The sequence below is a fragment of the Artibeus jamaicensis genome, unplaced genomic scaffold, assembly GCF_021234435.1.
Source record: "Artibeus jamaicensis isolate MK-2021 breed Jamaican fruit bat unplaced genomic scaffold, CSHL_Jam_final contig_3212, whole genome shotgun sequence".
In the NCBI taxonomy this organism is placed as follows: Eukaryota; Metazoa; Chordata; class Mammalia; order Chiroptera; family Phyllostomidae; genus Artibeus; species Artibeus jamaicensis.
In genome coordinates this window covers 37,042-55,758 of record NW_026521759.1, presented here as the reverse complement: position 1 = coordinate 55,758, position 18,717 = coordinate 37,042, and the positions used below count along the sequence as shown (strand labels likewise).

Below are 18,717 nucleotides of genomic sequence, written 5' to 3'. Positions count from 1 at the left end.
AATATTTAAAAAAAAGAATGAGCACAAGGCATATAGACATTTTCAGCTCAAAGTGCCATGAAAAACACGGAGATTTGTGTGGAGTCCACGGATTGAAATGTAAATGCCAGTTAAACTGCACCTCACCTCCCCCCACCTCATGGCGAGGGAAGGTAATAAAAGCTAGCAAAGAAGACAGAATTTACATCTCTATTTGTAAATAATCTGCAGTTTACAAAAAACAAAAAATGCACAAAGTAGACGAGGGGTCAACCAGTAATGTAGAAGAGACTGCTTTAGAAGTTAGGAGATTTTCCACTGGATTGCAACATTCCCCCCCACCCCATGGCACAATTTTGCACCTGCTTCTCACCGCTTTGTTTGTGAGTTGAAGTATTTAAAATAGAGCAGAATGTTATTAACCTATGCTGGCAGTTACCAGAATATCGATATATACCTAAAGACATTTAATGGTCAATTATTAGAACAACTAAAATTAGGTATACAAGTTGTTCCATTAATAGAAAAGCAGATCACCTTGGGAGTCAAGCAGTTTTGGTGGTGTTAAGATAATTTCTTATCAAGTTATTTCAAGCAGCTATACACGCACGTTGCATTACTTCAGATGTCCTAGTTCTTTATATGTCAAAAATGTTTGCGCGCCCTATTTTTAAATTAAATTTCAGGTACAGTTGTGGTCAAGTTGAGATGTATGGGAGCTTTACTGCTGAGAGGGAGGAAATCGCTAACAAATATAAACGTGAGGGGTGCCCGGCTCTAAGATACTGTAAAAAGGGAACATATGATAGCCAGTTACCCGATTGTCATGCAGGCTTGTAGAGTTGCTGCCCTGCTCCTGTCGCAAACCCACTGCCTCTGTTCACGGGTTGTGGGCGGCTTAGCTGCTCCTGCATTCGTGAGTGTGTAGCCTTACTAGAAATGTCCGTCTATGTGCTGGGGTGCAACTTCCCGTCCATTTGCACCCGTGCTGAAGAGGAGTCTGCGGGCAGCGAGTCGTCAGTTTTCTGCGGCACCTTGGCCTTCCGACGAGGTCTGTATTTGTAGTCCGGGTATTTCTCTCGATGTTCGTCCCGTAGTCTCTGAGCCCTGTCGAAGAATGGACGTTTTTCGGCTTCTGTAAGCATTTTCCATTGGCATCCTAGTCGCTTGCTGATCTCTGAGTTTTGCATCTGGGGATTTTCTAGAGCCACCTTGCGCCTTTGGTCTCGAGACCACAGCATGAAAGCATTCATGGGTCGTTTGATGCGGTCCTGACAGCTGTTGTCCCTACCACTTCCTCCTGTTTCACACCAATAATTTGAGCTAGGATTGCCCATCCAGGGCAAGGAAGTGGTTTTCCCAAACGCTTGGGTAGGTGGTTGCTGTGCCGCCGGACTGTAATCATCGCCGCTGTTTATTACTCTGAACATAGCCTATGGCAGTTTACACCATTAATCGACAGGTAGCAACATCAGAAGGTGTAACTGTTCTGAAATTTTTCGTACTACTCAAACCTTATTTATCGTAGAAACTCCATCGCTGTAACTTTTGTGATAAAACGTTTGTTTTCCCCTCCCACAATTACTCCCCTAAAGCACCCTGCGGCTCTCCGCCAAACTGACGGAATCCACCCAAACACAACTTCTTAATCATAGCAGCATACTGCGTGTGCACTCCGCACGCAGAGAGCCTTAACGCACCACGCAGAAGGCTCTAAATAGTGAAGGCAGTCTTGGAAATTATAATAAAGCACAGTATTTTGATGCAGTAAAATCTCCGCCTTTCCCACCCCCACCTAACCCCGCGCTGCTCGCAAAATGGGAGTAACAACCACTGACCCTGCATAACAAAACATATTGAAACTAGAAATAAAGTCTCACCAAGATTAAATGCAAATAATCTCAAAACTTCTAAGAACGTAAATGTGAAATTATTCGTTCATTACAAGCAAATAACCTCCATAACAAAGTGAAATTTAGGCAATAAGTGCTATGATAAATTAATATTGGAACCTCCACAGAAGTGTTACTTTATCCAGTCCAAACGCAAGTACAAGTCTCACATTTCACACACTCATCATGTAACACACTATTCAACATCCAAATAAAATTAGGACATGTTCTTACTTGACCCAATTTAAGAGAAGTAAGTATCTTAAGGCAGAATCAACTGTTTAAATTACTCTCATGCACAAAAGCAAATTTTGTGAAGCTGGAAATTGTTCACTCTATGGCTAAAGAATATGCCACTTCAAAACTGATTTTAGTTATTTTTTATTATTATTCAAGTATGGATGTCTCCAAGTATGGATTGTCCCCCCACCATTCACCCCAACCCCCCACACACCCAAAACTCCCACCATCAATCTTACCTGCCTTTGGCTTTGCACATGTGCCCTTTATAGATGTTCCCTGATGATGGATCGCCCCCACCGCATTATCCCCTCCCACCTCCCCTTTGGTCACTGTCAGCTTGTTCCATATTTCAGTGTCTCTGGTTATATTTAGCTTGTTTGATTTATTGATTAGATTCCACTTACGGGTGAGATCATATGGTATTTGTCTCACACCACCTTGCTTCTTTCACTTAGCATGATGCTCTCCAGTTCCATCCATGCTGTTGTGAAGGTTAGGAGCTCCTTCTTTCTCTCCACTGCACAGTATTCCACTGTACAAATACACCATCGTTTTTTGATCCACTCATTTACTGGTGGGCACTTAGGTTACTTCCAGCACTCGGCTAGTGATAATTGTGCTGCTACGAACATCGAGGTGCACAGGTTCTATTGAATTGGTGTTTCAGGACTCTTAGGGTTTAGCCCCGGCAATGGAATTGCTAGGTCAAAGGGCAATTTCATAGTTTTCTGAGGACACTCCATACTGTTTTTCCACAGTGGCTGCACCAGTCTGCATTCCCACCACCAGTGCACGAGGGTACCCTTTTCTCTACAGCCTCAGCAGCACTTGTTGTCTGTTGATTTGTTCATGATGGCACTTCTCACCAGTGTGAGATGGTATCTCACCGTGGTTCCAATTCCCATCTCTCTGAAGGCTAGCGATACTGAGTATCTTTTCATACGTCTCTGGCCCTCTGCATGCCCTCCTTGGAGACACATCTGTTCAGGCCCTGTACCCATTTTTTAACTGGGTTGTGTGTCTTCCTGGAGTGGAGTGATGTGGGTTCTTTACATATTTTGAAGCTCAATCCCTTGCCCAAGGTATCATTTGCAGATATATTTCCCCCTTTTCGTTTTGCTAATGTTTTTTTTTTCTTTTACTAGATGTGTAGATGCTTTTTTATTTCGATGAAGTACCGTTGGTTTACTCTTTCCTTTATATCCTTTGCTCTAGGGACACACTGATCAAAGTATTGCTGGGTGGAATATCTGATATTTGCTGACTATGTTCTCCTCCAGGACTTTTATGGTGTCATGACTTATATTTAAGCTTTTTGTCCACCTTGAGTTTATATTTTGTGTATGGTGTAAGTTCATGGTCAAGTTTCATCTTATCACATGTGGCTGTTCCGATCTCCCAACACCATTTGTGGAAGAGGCTATTTTAACTTCATTTTAGGCTTCTGCCCCCTTGGTCAAATATTCATTGAGCATATAGGCTTGGGTTAATTTCTGGGCTCTCTGTTCTGTTTCATTGATCTATGTGTCTGCTCTTATGCCAGTTCCAGGCTTTTTGATTACAGTGGCCTTATAATATTGGTTGGTATCAGGTATTGTGATCCCTCCTACTTTGTTCTTCTCCCTCAAATTTGGTGAGGCTCTTTGGGGTTGTTTATGGTTCTATATAAATTTTTGAAATGTTTCTGCTGTATCTGTGAAATATGTCATAGGGACACATATTTTAATAGGGATCCTGTTGAATCTATAAGTGGCTTTGGGTTGCTTGGACATTTTGATGATGTGAATTCTTCCAATCCATGAGCATGGGACATGCTTCCGTTTGTTTAGGTCTTCCTCCATTTCTTTCCTCAGTGTTGTGTACTTTCCTGAATACAGGTATTTTACACCCTTGGTTAGGCTTATTCCTGGGTACTCTATTTTTCTTGTTGCTATATCAATTGGGATGTCTTTCCCTGATTCTTCTATCTGAGATTTTATTACTGGGCTACAACAATGCCCTTGATTTCTGAATATTGACTTTGTGTCCTGCTGTTTTGCAAAATTTACTTCTTCGGATGAGTAGATTTTTGGTGGAGTCTAAAGGATTTTCCATGTACACTATCATGCCATGTGCAAACAATGACAGTTTTGCTCCCTCCTTTCCAATTTGGATGCCATTTATTTCTCTTTCTTGTCTGAGAGCTGTGGCTGGGATTTCCAATATTATGTTGAATAGAAGTAGGGAAAGCTGACATCTTTGCTCTGTTCCTGATCTTAGTGGGAAAGCTTTTAGTATTTGCGCCTTGGGTAGAAGCTTGGCTGTAGGGTTCTTGTACATGCTTTTATTAGGTTGAGGTATGTTCTCTCTACTCCCACTTTGCTGAGTGTTTTTATCATAAACATGGTGCTGTACCTTATAAAATGCTTTTTCCACATCTATTGATATGATCATGTGACCTTTGTCCTTCCTCTTGTTTATGTGATGTGTTACATTTATTGATTTGCAAATATTGAACCATCCTTGCGTCCCTTGGTTGAATCCCAATTGGCCCTGGTATATGATATTTTTAATGTATTGCTGGATGCAGTTTGCCAACATTCTTTTGAGGATTTTTAGTGTCTATGTTCATCAGTGATATTGGCATGTAGTGTCCCCTCATTGTTTTCTCTTTAGCTGGATTGGGGATTAAGAGGATGCTGGCCTCGGAAAAAGAGTTTGGGAGTCTTCCATCTTCTTGGATATTTTGGAATAGCCTGTGAAAGACAGGGGTTAGCTCTTCCTTAGATATTTTGTAAAATTCTCCTGTGAAACCATCCAGTCTAGGGCTTTTGTGTGCTGGCGGGGGGGGGGTGGAGAAGGGGGGTTGACTACCTCTTCAATTTCACCAGCCGTTATCCATCTGTTCAGGCTCTCTGCTTCTCCTTGATTCAGTTTTGGAAGATTGTATTTTTCTAGAAATTTGTCCATCTCACTCAGGTTTTCAAGTTTCTCAGCAAATAATTCTTTGTAGTAATTTCTTACCATCCTTTGTGTTTCTGTGGTATCAGGTGTAACCTCTGCTCTTTTATTTCTGATTTTGCTTATTTGTGGCATCTCTCTTATTTTCTAGATGAGTCTGCTTAATGGCTGGTTGATTTTGTTTATCTTTTCCAGGAAGCAGCTCCTGGATTTATTGATCCTTAGAATTGTTCTTTTGGTCTCTATGTTGCTCAATTCTGTTCTGATCTTGGTTATTTTCTTTCTTCTCCTTGCTCTGGGCTGTTAGCTGTTGTTCCTCCAGTCCTTGAAGATATAGGGTTAGGTTGCTTATTTGAAACGTTTCTATCTTTTATTTTCAGGTAGGTCTGCATCGCTATGAACTTCCCTCTCAGGACAGCCTTTGCTGTGTCCCATTTGGTTTTCATGTTGTGTGTCCATTTTCATTTGTTTCCAGACAGTTTTTTATTTCTTCCTTGATCTCGTTACTCACCCTTCCATCTGAAAAAATTTGAGTGTGTTTGAGTGTTTTCCTTTGAGGTTGGTTTTTAGTTTCAGTCTCTTGTGGTCAGAAAACACTTGATATGATTTCAGTGTCATTGAATTTGTTGAGGCTTGTTTTGTGTCCTATCATGTGGAATATGTTTGAAAATGGTCCTTGTGCATTTGAAAAGAATGTGTATTTTGCTCCTTTGGGATGAAAGGTTCTATATATCCCAGTCAAGACCATCTGATCTAGAACATTGTTAAATGTCACAATATCTTTGCTGATATTTTGTTTGGAGGATCTATCCATTGTTGACAGTGGGGTGTTCAAATCCCCTAGTATAAGTGTGTTGCTGTCTATATCTTTCTTGAAGTCCTCCAAGATTTTCTTTATGTATTTTGGTGCTCCTGTATTGGGTGGATATACATTTATAATGTTTATGTCTTTTTTGTGGATTCTTCCCTTGAGTGTTAATCTATTTTGACTGATATAAATGTCACTCACCCAGCTTTTTTTCCTGTTCATTTGCTTTGACCATTTTCCCCCCCAAACCCTTTCCTTTCAGTCTGTGTAGACCTTTGGTTCTGTGGTGGGTCTCTTGTAGGCAGTGTATGTGTGGGTCATGTTTTCTTTTTCATTCAGCTACCCTATGTCTTTCTGATTGGAGCATTCAATCCATTTACATTTAAGGTTATTATTGATAGGTACTTATCCATTGTTGTTGTACCGCCTTTGTACCTGTGTTCCTCTCTCCACCAGCCCCTTTCTCTTTCTCTCTGTCTTGCTCTTTTTCTTCCTCTTCTGAGAACAGTGCCATCTGCATCTGTTGCACTCTCATTTGGTGGATGTGTACTCCTTCAACTTCTTTGGTCCTTCCAAAATAAGGAGTACTAAACTCCTTAAAATGGGGGAAACTCCTTCCATTTTTAAAATGAGAGCCTTGCTGGATTAAGTAGTCTTGGTTTTAGACCTTTGCTTTTCATTCCTTGCAATATTACTTGCCGTTCTCTTCAGGCTTATAGCCTTATCAGGGCTTCCTTTTATGTTACTTCCTGTTTCTCCCTTGCTTCCTTTAAGATGTTCTCTTTGCCTTGGAATTTTGCTGTTTTAATTATGAGGTGTCTTGGAGTGGTCCTTTTTGAGTTCCTCTTGATTGGGACCCTCTGTGCTGCCTGCCTTTGTGTGACTTTTTCTCTTATCAAATTAGGGAAGTTTTCCATCATTACTTTTCCAAGCAGGTTTTCTATCCCTTGCTCCTGTCCTTCTCCTTCTGGCATCCCCATTATATGGATATCATTCCATTTCACAATGTCCTGCAGCTCCCATAAACCCTCTTGTTTCTTTCTGAGTCTCTTTTCCTTTGTTTGCTCTTCCTGGGAATTCGTTCCCTCCCTGTCCACAGCTTGCTCATTTGATCCTCTGCTTCATCTAGCCTACTTTTGATTCCTTCTACTGTTTTCTTCAATTCAGAAATTGTGTTCTTCATTTCCATTTGGCTCTTGTTGATACTTTCTATGTGCTTGTGCATGCTGACATAGATTGCAGTAAGTTTCTCATAGTTTCCTTGTAGTATTTTTTTTTCTTTCATTGATTCTCACTGAGTTAATTGAGCCTCCTTGTAATCAGTGTTTTGAACTCAGTATCTGATACTTGACTTGCCTCTATTTCATTTAGCGCTCTTTCTGAGGATTCCTCCTGTCCTTTTGATTGGGGGTTGTTTCTTGGTCTTCCCATTATCTGTGAGACCTTTCTTGTTTGCTTTTCCTTCTCAAGTTGATCTGTTTTGACTCCCTGAGTTTGTGCTATGAACTTCTACGGTAGGAGACCTGTGAGATTCAGTGGTGCAGTCCCCTTGATCTCCTGAACTCGATGCTCTGGGGATGCGCTTTATGCCATCAAAATCGAATTTACAAGGCAAAAAGTGTTGCCTACTGCAACATGGCTGAACCTTGAAAAACATCATGTTGGGTGAAGGAAGCCACACGTGAGAGGTACACACCAACTGATTTCTATTCCATTTATATACAATGTCCAGAAGAGGCCAAACCACATAGACAGCAACCGGAATAGTGGTGGCCAAGGACTGGATTACAGGGAGCAGGGAAAAGAATTAACTTGCTAATAGGTATGTTGTTTCCATCTGGGGTAGCGAAATGTCCTGGAACTAGATACAGGTGATTGTTGCACAACATTCTGCCTGTACTTAAGGCTACTGAGTTGACCATTTTAAATGGGTAGAACAAATAAAATGAATTTTAGGATATAGACATGTATATATGCATGTGTACATAATGCAAGTATATTAGAAGAAACAGGAGGTGGGTGGTAGGTGGAGACCTTTGGAGAGAGGGCAGTCAATAAAATTTAAGTAATAATAATAATAAAATAAAATATTTGTTTTTGAACCCTCAGCCCTTGCAAAAATGATTGGCCGAGGGCAAGTTCTTGAAATATTTCTCCAGTGCTTTAATTAACAAAAGGGTTGAGCATACCTTTAGAGAAAGAAAGATAACTGGCTTGAGAGAATTGAGCATTATGATCAAGTCACATTTAGAGTAACAACGTTTCATGCAAAGCTTGAGAAGATAGGGAGAGAAAGGCATCCTATACCTCTGTAATATGATATCAGGACTCTTAGTAATGTCTCCTTGAGTGATTTATGATGTTTCAACTCACTTTGCTCTCAGAGCCAGGGCTGATTCTTAGTCTCCATACAAGCTTTAAAACTTCTGAGAATATTGATCTTTTGTGCCAGAACGTAAAAATATGCTTCTTCTCTCTACCTTACTCCTACCCCCACCTAACCCCCAAGCTCCTGGGTAGTTGGTAAACAATTCCTGTTTTTCAAGTTTAGTATATAATAGGTTAGGGCTCTGGATAGTATGGCTCAGCAGATTGAGCGCCAGCCTGAGAACCCAAAGTACACCAGTTTGACTTCCAGTCAGGGCACATGCCTGGGTGGCAGGCCAGGTCCCCAACTGGGCATGTGAGAGAGACAACGGATTAATGTTATATCTTCACACATTGATGTTTCTCTCCCTCTCATTCTCCTCCCAGCCCTTGCCCTCTCTCTAAAAATAAATAAATAAGTAAATAAATAAATCTCTAAAATTATAGTAGCTTAAGATGCTCTTGTATTATATGACTACACTTTCTTTTTTTAATTATTAATAATTGTCTCAATAGTTGTTGATTTTATTTTTTTTTAAATCAAACACACTCACAGCAATTTATATGGTAGGAAGTGATATGGTCCTGTAAAGGTTAAACCTAACTGGGTTTAGCTAAAAATAAAGGTCGCCAAACTAAATTACTGCGGGAAGATAGAAAATGCAATAAATACAAAACACATTGCATTTGACTAACTACACATTGACTCACTCTGGTTCCTTTTCAAATCAGAAGTAAAGCAAATGGGACCTGAGAATAATAATTTCAAATATTCTAGTAAAATTAGTTGCATTTGGGGACCCCTACACACTTTATTCTCATTGGTTAAATGCCCCCTAGTAGGGCTCATTTTAGTTTTTTAAAGATCTTATTTATTTATTTTTAGAGAGAAGAGAAATGAGGAAGAAAGAGAGGGAGAGAAACATCAATGTGTGGTTGCCTCTCATGTGTCTCCCACTGGGGACCTGGCCTGCAACCCAGGCATGTGCCCTGATTGGGAATCAAACCAGCAGCCCTTTGCTTCACAGGCCCATGCTCAGTCCACTGAGCCACACCAGCCAGGGCTAATTTTAATTTTTATAGTGTATAGAAGTACAGCTGAACCCTATTTACAAAATAAAACTCAGAAAATTTTACATTAACAATTTATATTTTTTTCTTTTTCAAAAGTTAAATCAAACCAGTAAGTACCTCTTCAATTTAAGGGATGGATACAATAAAAGGTGCATGACTATTATTCTATTTGTTCCCTCTAACTTTATCAGGACACGAAAATCTTATACCCATTTTATTATTATTTTTAATCTGTGGGGGAGAAACAAACATTTCTTTCTCTGAAAGAATTTTCTTTCTTTCTTGGTTTCTTTCTTGATTCTTTCTCTTTTTTTCTTCTTCTTCTTCTTTATTCTTTTTTTGTGACAGGGCTAGACTAATGATCAAGTAGACATATATAAAAATGGGAACTCTCAAATACTTGATTGATTCACAGACCTTAAGTTAGTGAGAGGTTAATACATAGAAAGAGGAGGTTGGGGTTTACAAGACATCCTGAGTCAGAGGTGAGGTCTAAGAAAAGTGGGCATTAAGTAAATAGAACTTTGCTTAGCACTAAATTGGTCAAAAGATGTTATGTCTGAAAATCTCCTATGGACAAGGCCCCTAATTCAAATTCCTCTAGGTAGTTAAAAGGCAAGGGATCTATCTATCTATCTATCTATCTATCTATCTATCTATCTATCTATCTATCTATATCTATCTCTCTATCATCTATCATCATCTATCTATCCATCTATCTATCATCATCTATCTATCTATCATCTATCACCTATCTATCTATCGATAGATAGATGACATAGATGTAGATGTAGATCTAGATCTAGATATAGGTATAGATATAGGTATAGATAGATTCCACTTATTTAACTTCTGGTGTAGGCTAAGCTATGAGCTCATCTGTTCAAGTCTTCTAATCAGCTATGATACTATTGTACCTGAAAAACCTTTTCACTCTCCACATCCGAGCAAGTGTCCTTTCTCTAGTGAAACAGTAGTGATCAACTACTTTTAAAAAATGTTGCTACAGATAGTCCCTGGTGTTAGGTTGGAGTCACTCAAGAAACCAGACTGACACAGCAAGGCTCAAGTTGAAGCTGCATCCTGTTATGCCAGATAGGCTGACCCCAGACCCCAGGCTTAGCCTGGGCATCTGTTTGTCCTGTGTAGGGTTGGCAGGCAGCTTCCCAGCCAGGCATTTTTCCAGGCTAGTTTCCACAGTGCGGTTTTCTTGCCTGGTGATTTTCCATTCCTCCTAGGCCTGCCTAGGTCTGTCAGCTGGAAGTGTTTTATTGTACTCTGTGTACATTATTTTTTCCTGACTTCATTGCATCAAAATTAGAGGCCATTTTAATGTTTCAAAACATTTTGCTTATTAGCCCAACACTTTATCAACACTTATAAATACTTGTTTTCTGCTGAGGATTGTTATTTCATTTGCATTAGTAATTTATATGTGAGATACCATTTTTTAGTTAATGTATACATTCCATGGATACTTTTACTAATTTCGGTTCTATATTTTCAGTTTCTTCTAATTCTTATTACTTTCAAAACACCCATGTAACAACACAACAACAATAATAAATATAAATATAATGTGCAACCAGATTTGGTCTTGTCTGAATGACAATGGTTTTGGTTTTTACCAGCTTCACAAAGTGTTGCTTGTTTGTGAAAACTGCAGCAGGTGTGTGATAACTACAAAGAATAGAAAATGAGGACTCACAGGCCTCTCATATTTTTATATTAGCCAGTAATCTCATCTTGTTTTAAATGTGACTGGAAATCAGCCAAAATTAACATCTGGGTTCAGAGATTAAACATGGTTATTTTCTAATCTGTCTAAATGCTCCAGTGAAGGTCAGTAGCTAATGTTGTGCTGTAAAACCAATAATTACTTTTCATTTAAAGTACTTCAATTATTATAAATAGTAAATATGTTTTGTGATTAATTCTTGCAATACACCTTATGTTCTAAATTATAACTTATTTCTCACTTCTAATATTACTTACTTTTTTCATTAAATGTGCTTCCTGATTTCAGACTAGTAGGAAGGTAATATTGAAGGTTGTTAAATAAAATAAATAAGTATTTGCCCAGTATTCTTTAAGCAATGCTTTTTTTTCTGTTTCTATTACTAATTAATTAATTTGTTGATTTACTGCTTTAGAAAAGTTATGTGTATTCAAGCCTTGGGCAGATGTCGAATGTGGGTAATTTTCCTCCACCTTCACAGTTCTTTCAGCTGGTCTAAGGGATAATCAAATAAGCATGAGATAGGTTAAGGAGAGAAAACAGTCAAACCTATTTGCACACACACACACGCGCACACACCCAAGGACACGACGTGCATCAGAGGTTCAAAGACAGAAAGTTGAAAATGGGTATATAAGACATTCTCAGCTGGGATAAAGTAAAGCTCCTTGGAATTGCACAAGATCACTGAAGGGATAGCACATGTTCAGGAATAATTAGTTTGCCCTACTGTACAGACAAGTGAGAAGTCATTTCTGATAATAAATAACTGGTAGTGTGAACCAGACTACTAGGTAAATTGTTAATAGTTACCTGTGTCTGTGGTGGGATAGGGTGGGACAGAGGTGGGAGGAGGAAATAAGCAAATTTTGACACTGCTGGGTCTTGGTTGCACTTAGCTCAAAATAATGCACATACCACTGACACACATCTTGTGGTAGTTCACTCTGAACCCTACACAGAAAAAATAAAAATTAAAAAGCTGCAGGGGAAGAACTCCAAGACTTTTTGGATACAATTAAGTTGCAGTTAGGCTTATTAATGGTAAATTTAGTGCTTTGTTTTAAACATTTTATCAAGGCGTGAGGAGGTACAAAGTAGTAGTCCTAACACAGGGGTCCCCAAACCCTGGGCCACAGACGGGTGCTGGTCAGTAGCTTCTTAGGAACCCAGCAGCTATGGAAGCACGTGTGAGCTCTGCCTTCTGTCTCTGCCCCCAAAGCAGGAGATGAGCAGAGAATGAGACAGCCAATGAAGCTGGTGGATGGGGAGCGTGGGGTGTGGGGAGAGCGGGTGTGCTGGGGAGCCTCCCCACACACTACCCCATCTGTGGAAACACTGTCTTCCGGGAAACCAGTCCCTGGTCCCTGGTGCCAGAAATGTGGGGGACCGCTGGTTTAAAGCAGTTGGGTGAAATTTATTTACATGATTTTTGTTATGATTTTGTTGTTGTTGTTGTTGTTTTATATAAGATGACCATGAGTCCGAGTCTGTAAGACTCGGATGTCAGTCAAGGAGACATCCTGCTGCAAGGCTCAGAAGTTCACTTTTGCTGGAATAAAAGGAGCAGTGACAATTCAACAGATTCTCCCGAAGGTCTGCAGTCTCAAGTTCTCTGATGATGTCATTAGGTGCTCACTCAGGCAAACTTTCTGGTAACTTACACAGAAAGTGTAAGCATCTAAGCCTATGTCAGTTTCTCCAAAGTTTACATCATGTCATCCTGCTACAGTCTGCAATGGCAAGGATCTGAATAAAAAAACAAACAGATTTAGTGGTCAGTCCTTTTGAAGCAAAGGGTGGGAGGAAATGAAACAAAAAATTATAAAACAAACACCAGTTTGAAGAGTTCCAGCCAAACATTCTCCCTAGACAAATTCAGAATCTGGCTCAGTTCATAGGTTAAAAAAATAATTAAATTAAACTTTTTTTTTTTGACACGAAATAGTCTTTAATGCTTTTAAATCCACACCTTAAGCTGTGTATTGAAGGGAAAGCTTGTCATGGCTGATCCATTCTCCTCTGAAAATTCTCTTCTTCATATTAAATAACCCAGATTCTTCAAACTGATTCTTCTTAGGACATGCCGACAATTAAAATAAAACTTTAAAGACAGTTAACTGAGCTATAATATCTAAAACTCTGTATTATATTTTTTTATGGAAATGACTTTTGTCCCTGAAATCACCATCACTTTTGTCAGCGATTGCCAAACAAAACCTAAGTTAGTGCATAAGTGTACTTTAAGTAACTTTGGCATGTTGTCTGCACACATACAACAAGAATAGCAATTGCCATATAGGCTCTTTTAACTCTACCTCATGAAAACTTTATCAGGAATCTCCAGATTAAATTCTCAACTCTCAGAAGCTAAGAAGCCGAGCCATAGAGCTGTCATCAGCATTTGCCTGTAATGTCTATCAATAGACAATTTATTGTCTATCAATAAATTCCTCGGGTTTTTGAGGTCCCCCTAGATGCCTTGAGGTCCTTCCTTTCTTTGCCATCAGTATTTGTCAGGAAAGCGACCTTGGTTTCTTACTGCAAATGGCTACTCTGAACTATGTAAGCAAGATACCAGGCTCTCTTTTTTCTGAGGGGGCTTTTTATTGGCTTTCTAAAGTCAATCTTTATGCCTGGGATCTTTCTGGTGATATCCAGAATATGACCCTGTGTCTCTCAAATATGATGTACTAGTCACAACCTTATCAAGAGTTCCCAATTGTGTCTTGGTTTAAAGAGAACAGATTCTTAATGGAATTTATGCAAACAACCCTATTGTCATGAAAATACTGATACTCAGTTACAGTGTACAAGTTCTGGAGGGATCGGGTAAGGAGAAAAATACATTACTTGCAAAGGCATAATTTACGAAAGTATTATAAAAACAAGTGTCCTTATACATGGAAAACAGAAAGATTTACTGGGTCTGCAATATGTCAAACAAGAAGTTATGAAAATTATAATCACCCACATTTCATTGAGTCCCACATAGTCAATTATTTTTCATTCTGATCACCTGCCAGCATCCCAGGAAGCCAAATCCAGTTTTCCTCAGAGTTTTACAAACTTCACTTAGTTTATAGGCACGATCCAGAAATTGAATCTCCAGAAACCTTACTGTAAAATAAGCCAGAGTCCTCTTTGTGAGTCTTTATGAGGATAAAACATTTTGCAAGAACATCAGACAAAGACTCTTTGTAAGTGACACAACTTAAAATGACATTGTAATAGATCTGATTAGAATGCAATTGAAAAAGAACTTTGCTTTTCTCTGTAATGAATCATTTTAAGATACCAAATAAAATTACTATATCAGGGCATTTTGTAGACTCTCGGGAATTAATATGTTTAGCACGTTCACTCAGCAATAAGAATACATGCGTACAGACACAACAGAGTTAATAATTTTCATTTTGCAAATCTTTTTACGTGACTTCAACATAACAAAATAATGCTAATTAGCTTAGTATTTCTCTTTTGGGCAAAAAGATACAAATCCCTCTTAGGTGTCCCAGGGGCCCAATTAAACAACTCCAAGCAATGATTAGGCTAAGAAAAAATTTTCAATTTTATTTTATTTTAAAATAATTTTATTTAGTTATTTTTTCAAGTACAGTTTTTTGTCTATTTCTCCCATCCCAGCGCCCCCCCCCCCCGTGCTCCCCACCTCCTTCCCCTTTCCACCCCCCTTAGTTCTCGTCCCTGTGTACTTCATATTTGTTCCTCCAAATCCCTCCCCTTTTTCCCCCTTAAATCCCCTTCCCTCTCCCCTCTGGTCACTGCCCGCTTGCTCTCTATTTCAGTGTCTTTGTTTTTATTCTGCTTGCTTGATTGTTTTGTTGTTTAGCTTCCCGTTAAAGATGAGATCATGTGGTATTTGTCTTTGAACACCTGGCCTATTTCACTCAGCATAATGCTTTCCAGTTCCATCATGTTGTTGCAAAGGGTAGGAGCTCCTTCTTTCTCTCTGCTGCATAGAATTCTGTTGTGTATATGTACCACAATTTTTTGATCCATTCATTTCCTGATGGGCACCTAGGTTGCTTCCAACTCTTGGCTATTGTAAATTGTGCTGCTATGAACATTGTGGTGCATAGGTTCTTTGAAATTGATGTTTTAGGGTTCTTAGAATATAATCCTAGCAGTGGAATTGCTGGGTCAAAAGGCAGGTTGATTTTTATTTTTCTGAGAAAATTCCATACTGTTTTCCATAATGGTTGTACCAGTCTGCAATCCCACCAACAGTGAACTAAGGACCCCTTTTCCCCACAACCTCTCCAACATTTGTTATTGGTTGCTTTGTTTATGATAGCCATCCTGACCAGTGTAAAGTGGTATCTCCTTGTGGTTTTAATTTGCATCTCTCTGATAGCTAACGATATTGGGCATCTCTTCATGTGTCTCTGGATATTCTGTATGTCCTCCTTGAAGAAGTGTCTGTTCAAGTCCTTTTCCCATTTTTTAATTGGGTTAGATGTCTTAGAGTGGAGCCGTGTAAGTTCTTTGTATATTTTGGAGATTAAACCTTTGTCTGAGGTATCATTGGCAAATATGTTTTCCCATACAGTTGGTTGTCTTCTTAATTTAATACTGTTTTCTTTATCCACGCAGAAGGTTTTAATTTTGATGAGATCCCATTTGTTTATTCCTTCCTTTATATTCCTTACTCTAGGGGACATATCGGTAAAAATGTTGCTGCATGAAATATCTGAGATTTTCTTGCCGATGTTCTCCTCTAGGACTTTAATGGTGTTGCAGCTTATATTTAAGCCTTTTATCCACATTGAATTTATTTTAGTGTATGGCGTAAATTGGTTTTTTTGCATGTAGCTGTCCAGTTCTCCCAACACCATTTGTTGAAGAGGCTATCTTTACTCCATTTTATGTTACTGCCCCCCTTTGTCGAATATTAATTGACTGTAGAGAGTTGGGTTGATTTCTGAGCTCTCTGTTCTGTTCCATTGGTCTATGTGCCTGTTTTTAAGCCAGTACCAGTCTGTTTTGATTACAGTGGCCTTGTAGTGCAGTTTGATACCAGGTATTGTGATCCCTCCTACTTTGTTCTTCTTTCTCAAAAGTGCAGCTGCTATTCGGGGTCGTTTATGGTTCCATATAAATTTTTGAAGTGTTTGTTCTATGTCTGTGAAATATGCCATCGATACTTTAATAGGTATTGCATTGAATCTGTATATTGCTTTGGGTAGGGTAGTATGGACATTTTGATGATGTTAATTCTTCCAATCCATGAACACGGTATATGTTCCCATTTGTTTGTGTCTTCCCTGAATTTTTTCTTCAGTGCTGTGTAGTTTTCTGCATACCGGTCTTTTATCTCCTTGGTTAGGTTTATTCCCAGATATTTTATTTTTCTTTTTGCTATATCGAATGGGATTTTTTTTTCTTGATTTCTGCTTCTGCTGATTCATTGTTAGTACACAAAAATGCTTTTGATTTCTGGATATTGACTTTGTATCCTGCTGTTTTGCCAAATTCATTAATTAGTTTGAGCAGTTTTTGGGTAGAGTCTATTGGATTTTCCATGTACACTATCATGTCATCTGCAAACGGTGACAGTTTTGTTTCCTCCTTTCCTATTTGGATGCCTTTTTATTTTCTTTTCTTGCCTAATCACTGTGGCCAAAACTTCCAAAACTATACTGAATAGAAGTGGTGAAAGTGGACATCCTTATCTTGTTCCTGAAAAAAATTTTCAATTTTAAAATTGAAGCCCTGGGAAGGCTGTGAAACATACTTCACCAAAAAATATATATCACCACACAAGAATATTATTTACTTACACTAAAGACAATAGAGAATTTTAAACAAAAATATGTAAGTTTACTCAATTATTAGCAAAACAGTTAAGTACTATTTAACTATGTAGAAGATTTGGTTTGCTTAAGTAATAAAGGACCTGATTATGACAACATAAAAACCATAAATTGTTCAAATACAACACACACATCTTTGCTTTGGGGGGGGAGCAGAAAACTTTTCAACATAAGAGTAGCAGAACAACTGTCCAGAAACTTTGTCCCGCGTTACAGATGCAGAAAAGAAAAACCAACTCTAATTTTCCCTTGGTTTACTTTTGGTAATTTAAGCTCATTCACTGCAATCTTAGCCAGTCCTGGCCACATACAGGATTTCATTCCAAAGAATCCTTTTCCATAACTCTTCTACAGAAATTTTTACTACACTGAAATTTTTAATTGTTAATTGGTTTTCAACCCCAGTCTCTTTTTAGGACAAAGTAACCTTACATATTTTCAGCGGTGGTGGTGGTGGGGGGGGAGGGTGGGGGGACAGGGGCGGGAGGGGATCATCTTAATTTTTTTCCTATGTCTTCTTACCAGAAACGCATCCTGTACCTTTCTGCATGCAAAAATGTTTTTCCCTTGCCAGTTCTAGTAGTTATAATTACATAAATTAATGAGATTTTTTAACCCTTAGAAACCTCAGATTTCTACTGAAATCTGAGCAGTAAGAGACTGCTAACTATCATTAATGTCAACATTCTTCTGATTGGCAAACTTATTAATACATTTTATATTTTGTAGAATTCTATGTTTCTTCACAGTATGATCCTTCAGTGTGGAACAAGGTATGTTAACAAACAGACACAAATGTCTTTAGCTTCTCTGCAATAGTAAGCCAGCTGTAGATACACCTACGTTCAGTAACTGATGCTTCACTGTTTTGTTATACTTGGGAAGAATTCAATAAATTAGGCATTAAATACATTTTCTTCATTTTATGTAGCTAATAGAACTTTGAGGTTACAGGTTACTGAAGATTTTTAGAAAACCACTTTAAACCTAAAAGAAACTTTATATTCTACTTACATTTATTTAACCTGCTTGTTTTCAGAAATTATGTTCAAATCACTCCTGAAAAACCTCATGAGCCATCATCTGAAGCTAATTTACTTGCTGACAAATTTCACAACAGAGGAAACACAGACTTATTTGATGTTTACCTTAGAAGAATAAAAGTATTGTTTAAGCTAATGATTCAAAAGATGACTAATGACTATTTAACTAAATAAAACTCAGAACAAGCCTTGATATAAAATATGTTCTAGATTACATGATTCTGAAAAACTGCTGGGTTAGTTTGTTATTGTAGAATTCTCATATAAGAGCTTGTTTGTTTAGGCCAAATTAAGTACCACAAATGAGCAATTCTATTTACTTGTAGACATATGTCATATCTAGAACACATATGCCTAGGTGTGGAGAACTCATAGCTTTTATTTTAAAATGCTAGTCTTTTTGTTTCAGGTACAATGCAAAGCTTGGTGGTATTTCAGGCAGATGACCCAAAGACTTGCATGAGGTAGAAGTTTTTTTAAAGCCTTTTTTAAAGTTAATCTACAATCAAGGAATGCACTTCATTCAAAAGGGAGGGGATCTCTTCAAAAGGCAGGAGATCTCTCCCTCAAGGGTGCCCCTTAAGGTGGACTCGTTTCAGAAACACACACAAAAAAAAACAGTGTACAAAATAAAATTGGAAAGCTCAGGGGACAAAAATAGCCACTTCAGATCACCTTGTTTTTCAATGATAGCTTTTGCTAGTGGAAGATGTTGCTGAGAACAAGTTAGTGGGTGACTGCCACCCGTTTAGAAATGAAGAAGATGGGCACAGGGGTAGGGAATAAATCTCAGGTGCCA

The 18,717-nt window shown here is 38.5% G+C and overlaps 1 protein-coding gene across 1 annotated transcript; it reads right to left on the bottom strand.

Annotated features, from left to right (window-relative positions):
• Positions 1 to 803: 803 nt before the first annotated feature.
• On the bottom strand, positions 804 to 1,409 carry LOC128627133 (sex-determining region Y protein-like). Its single transcript, XM_053663547.1, is given in 1 exon segment — positions 804 to 1,409. A coding segment is annotated over 1 exon segment (606 nt).
• Between the last annotated feature and the right edge of the window lie 17,308 nt (positions 1,410 to 18,717).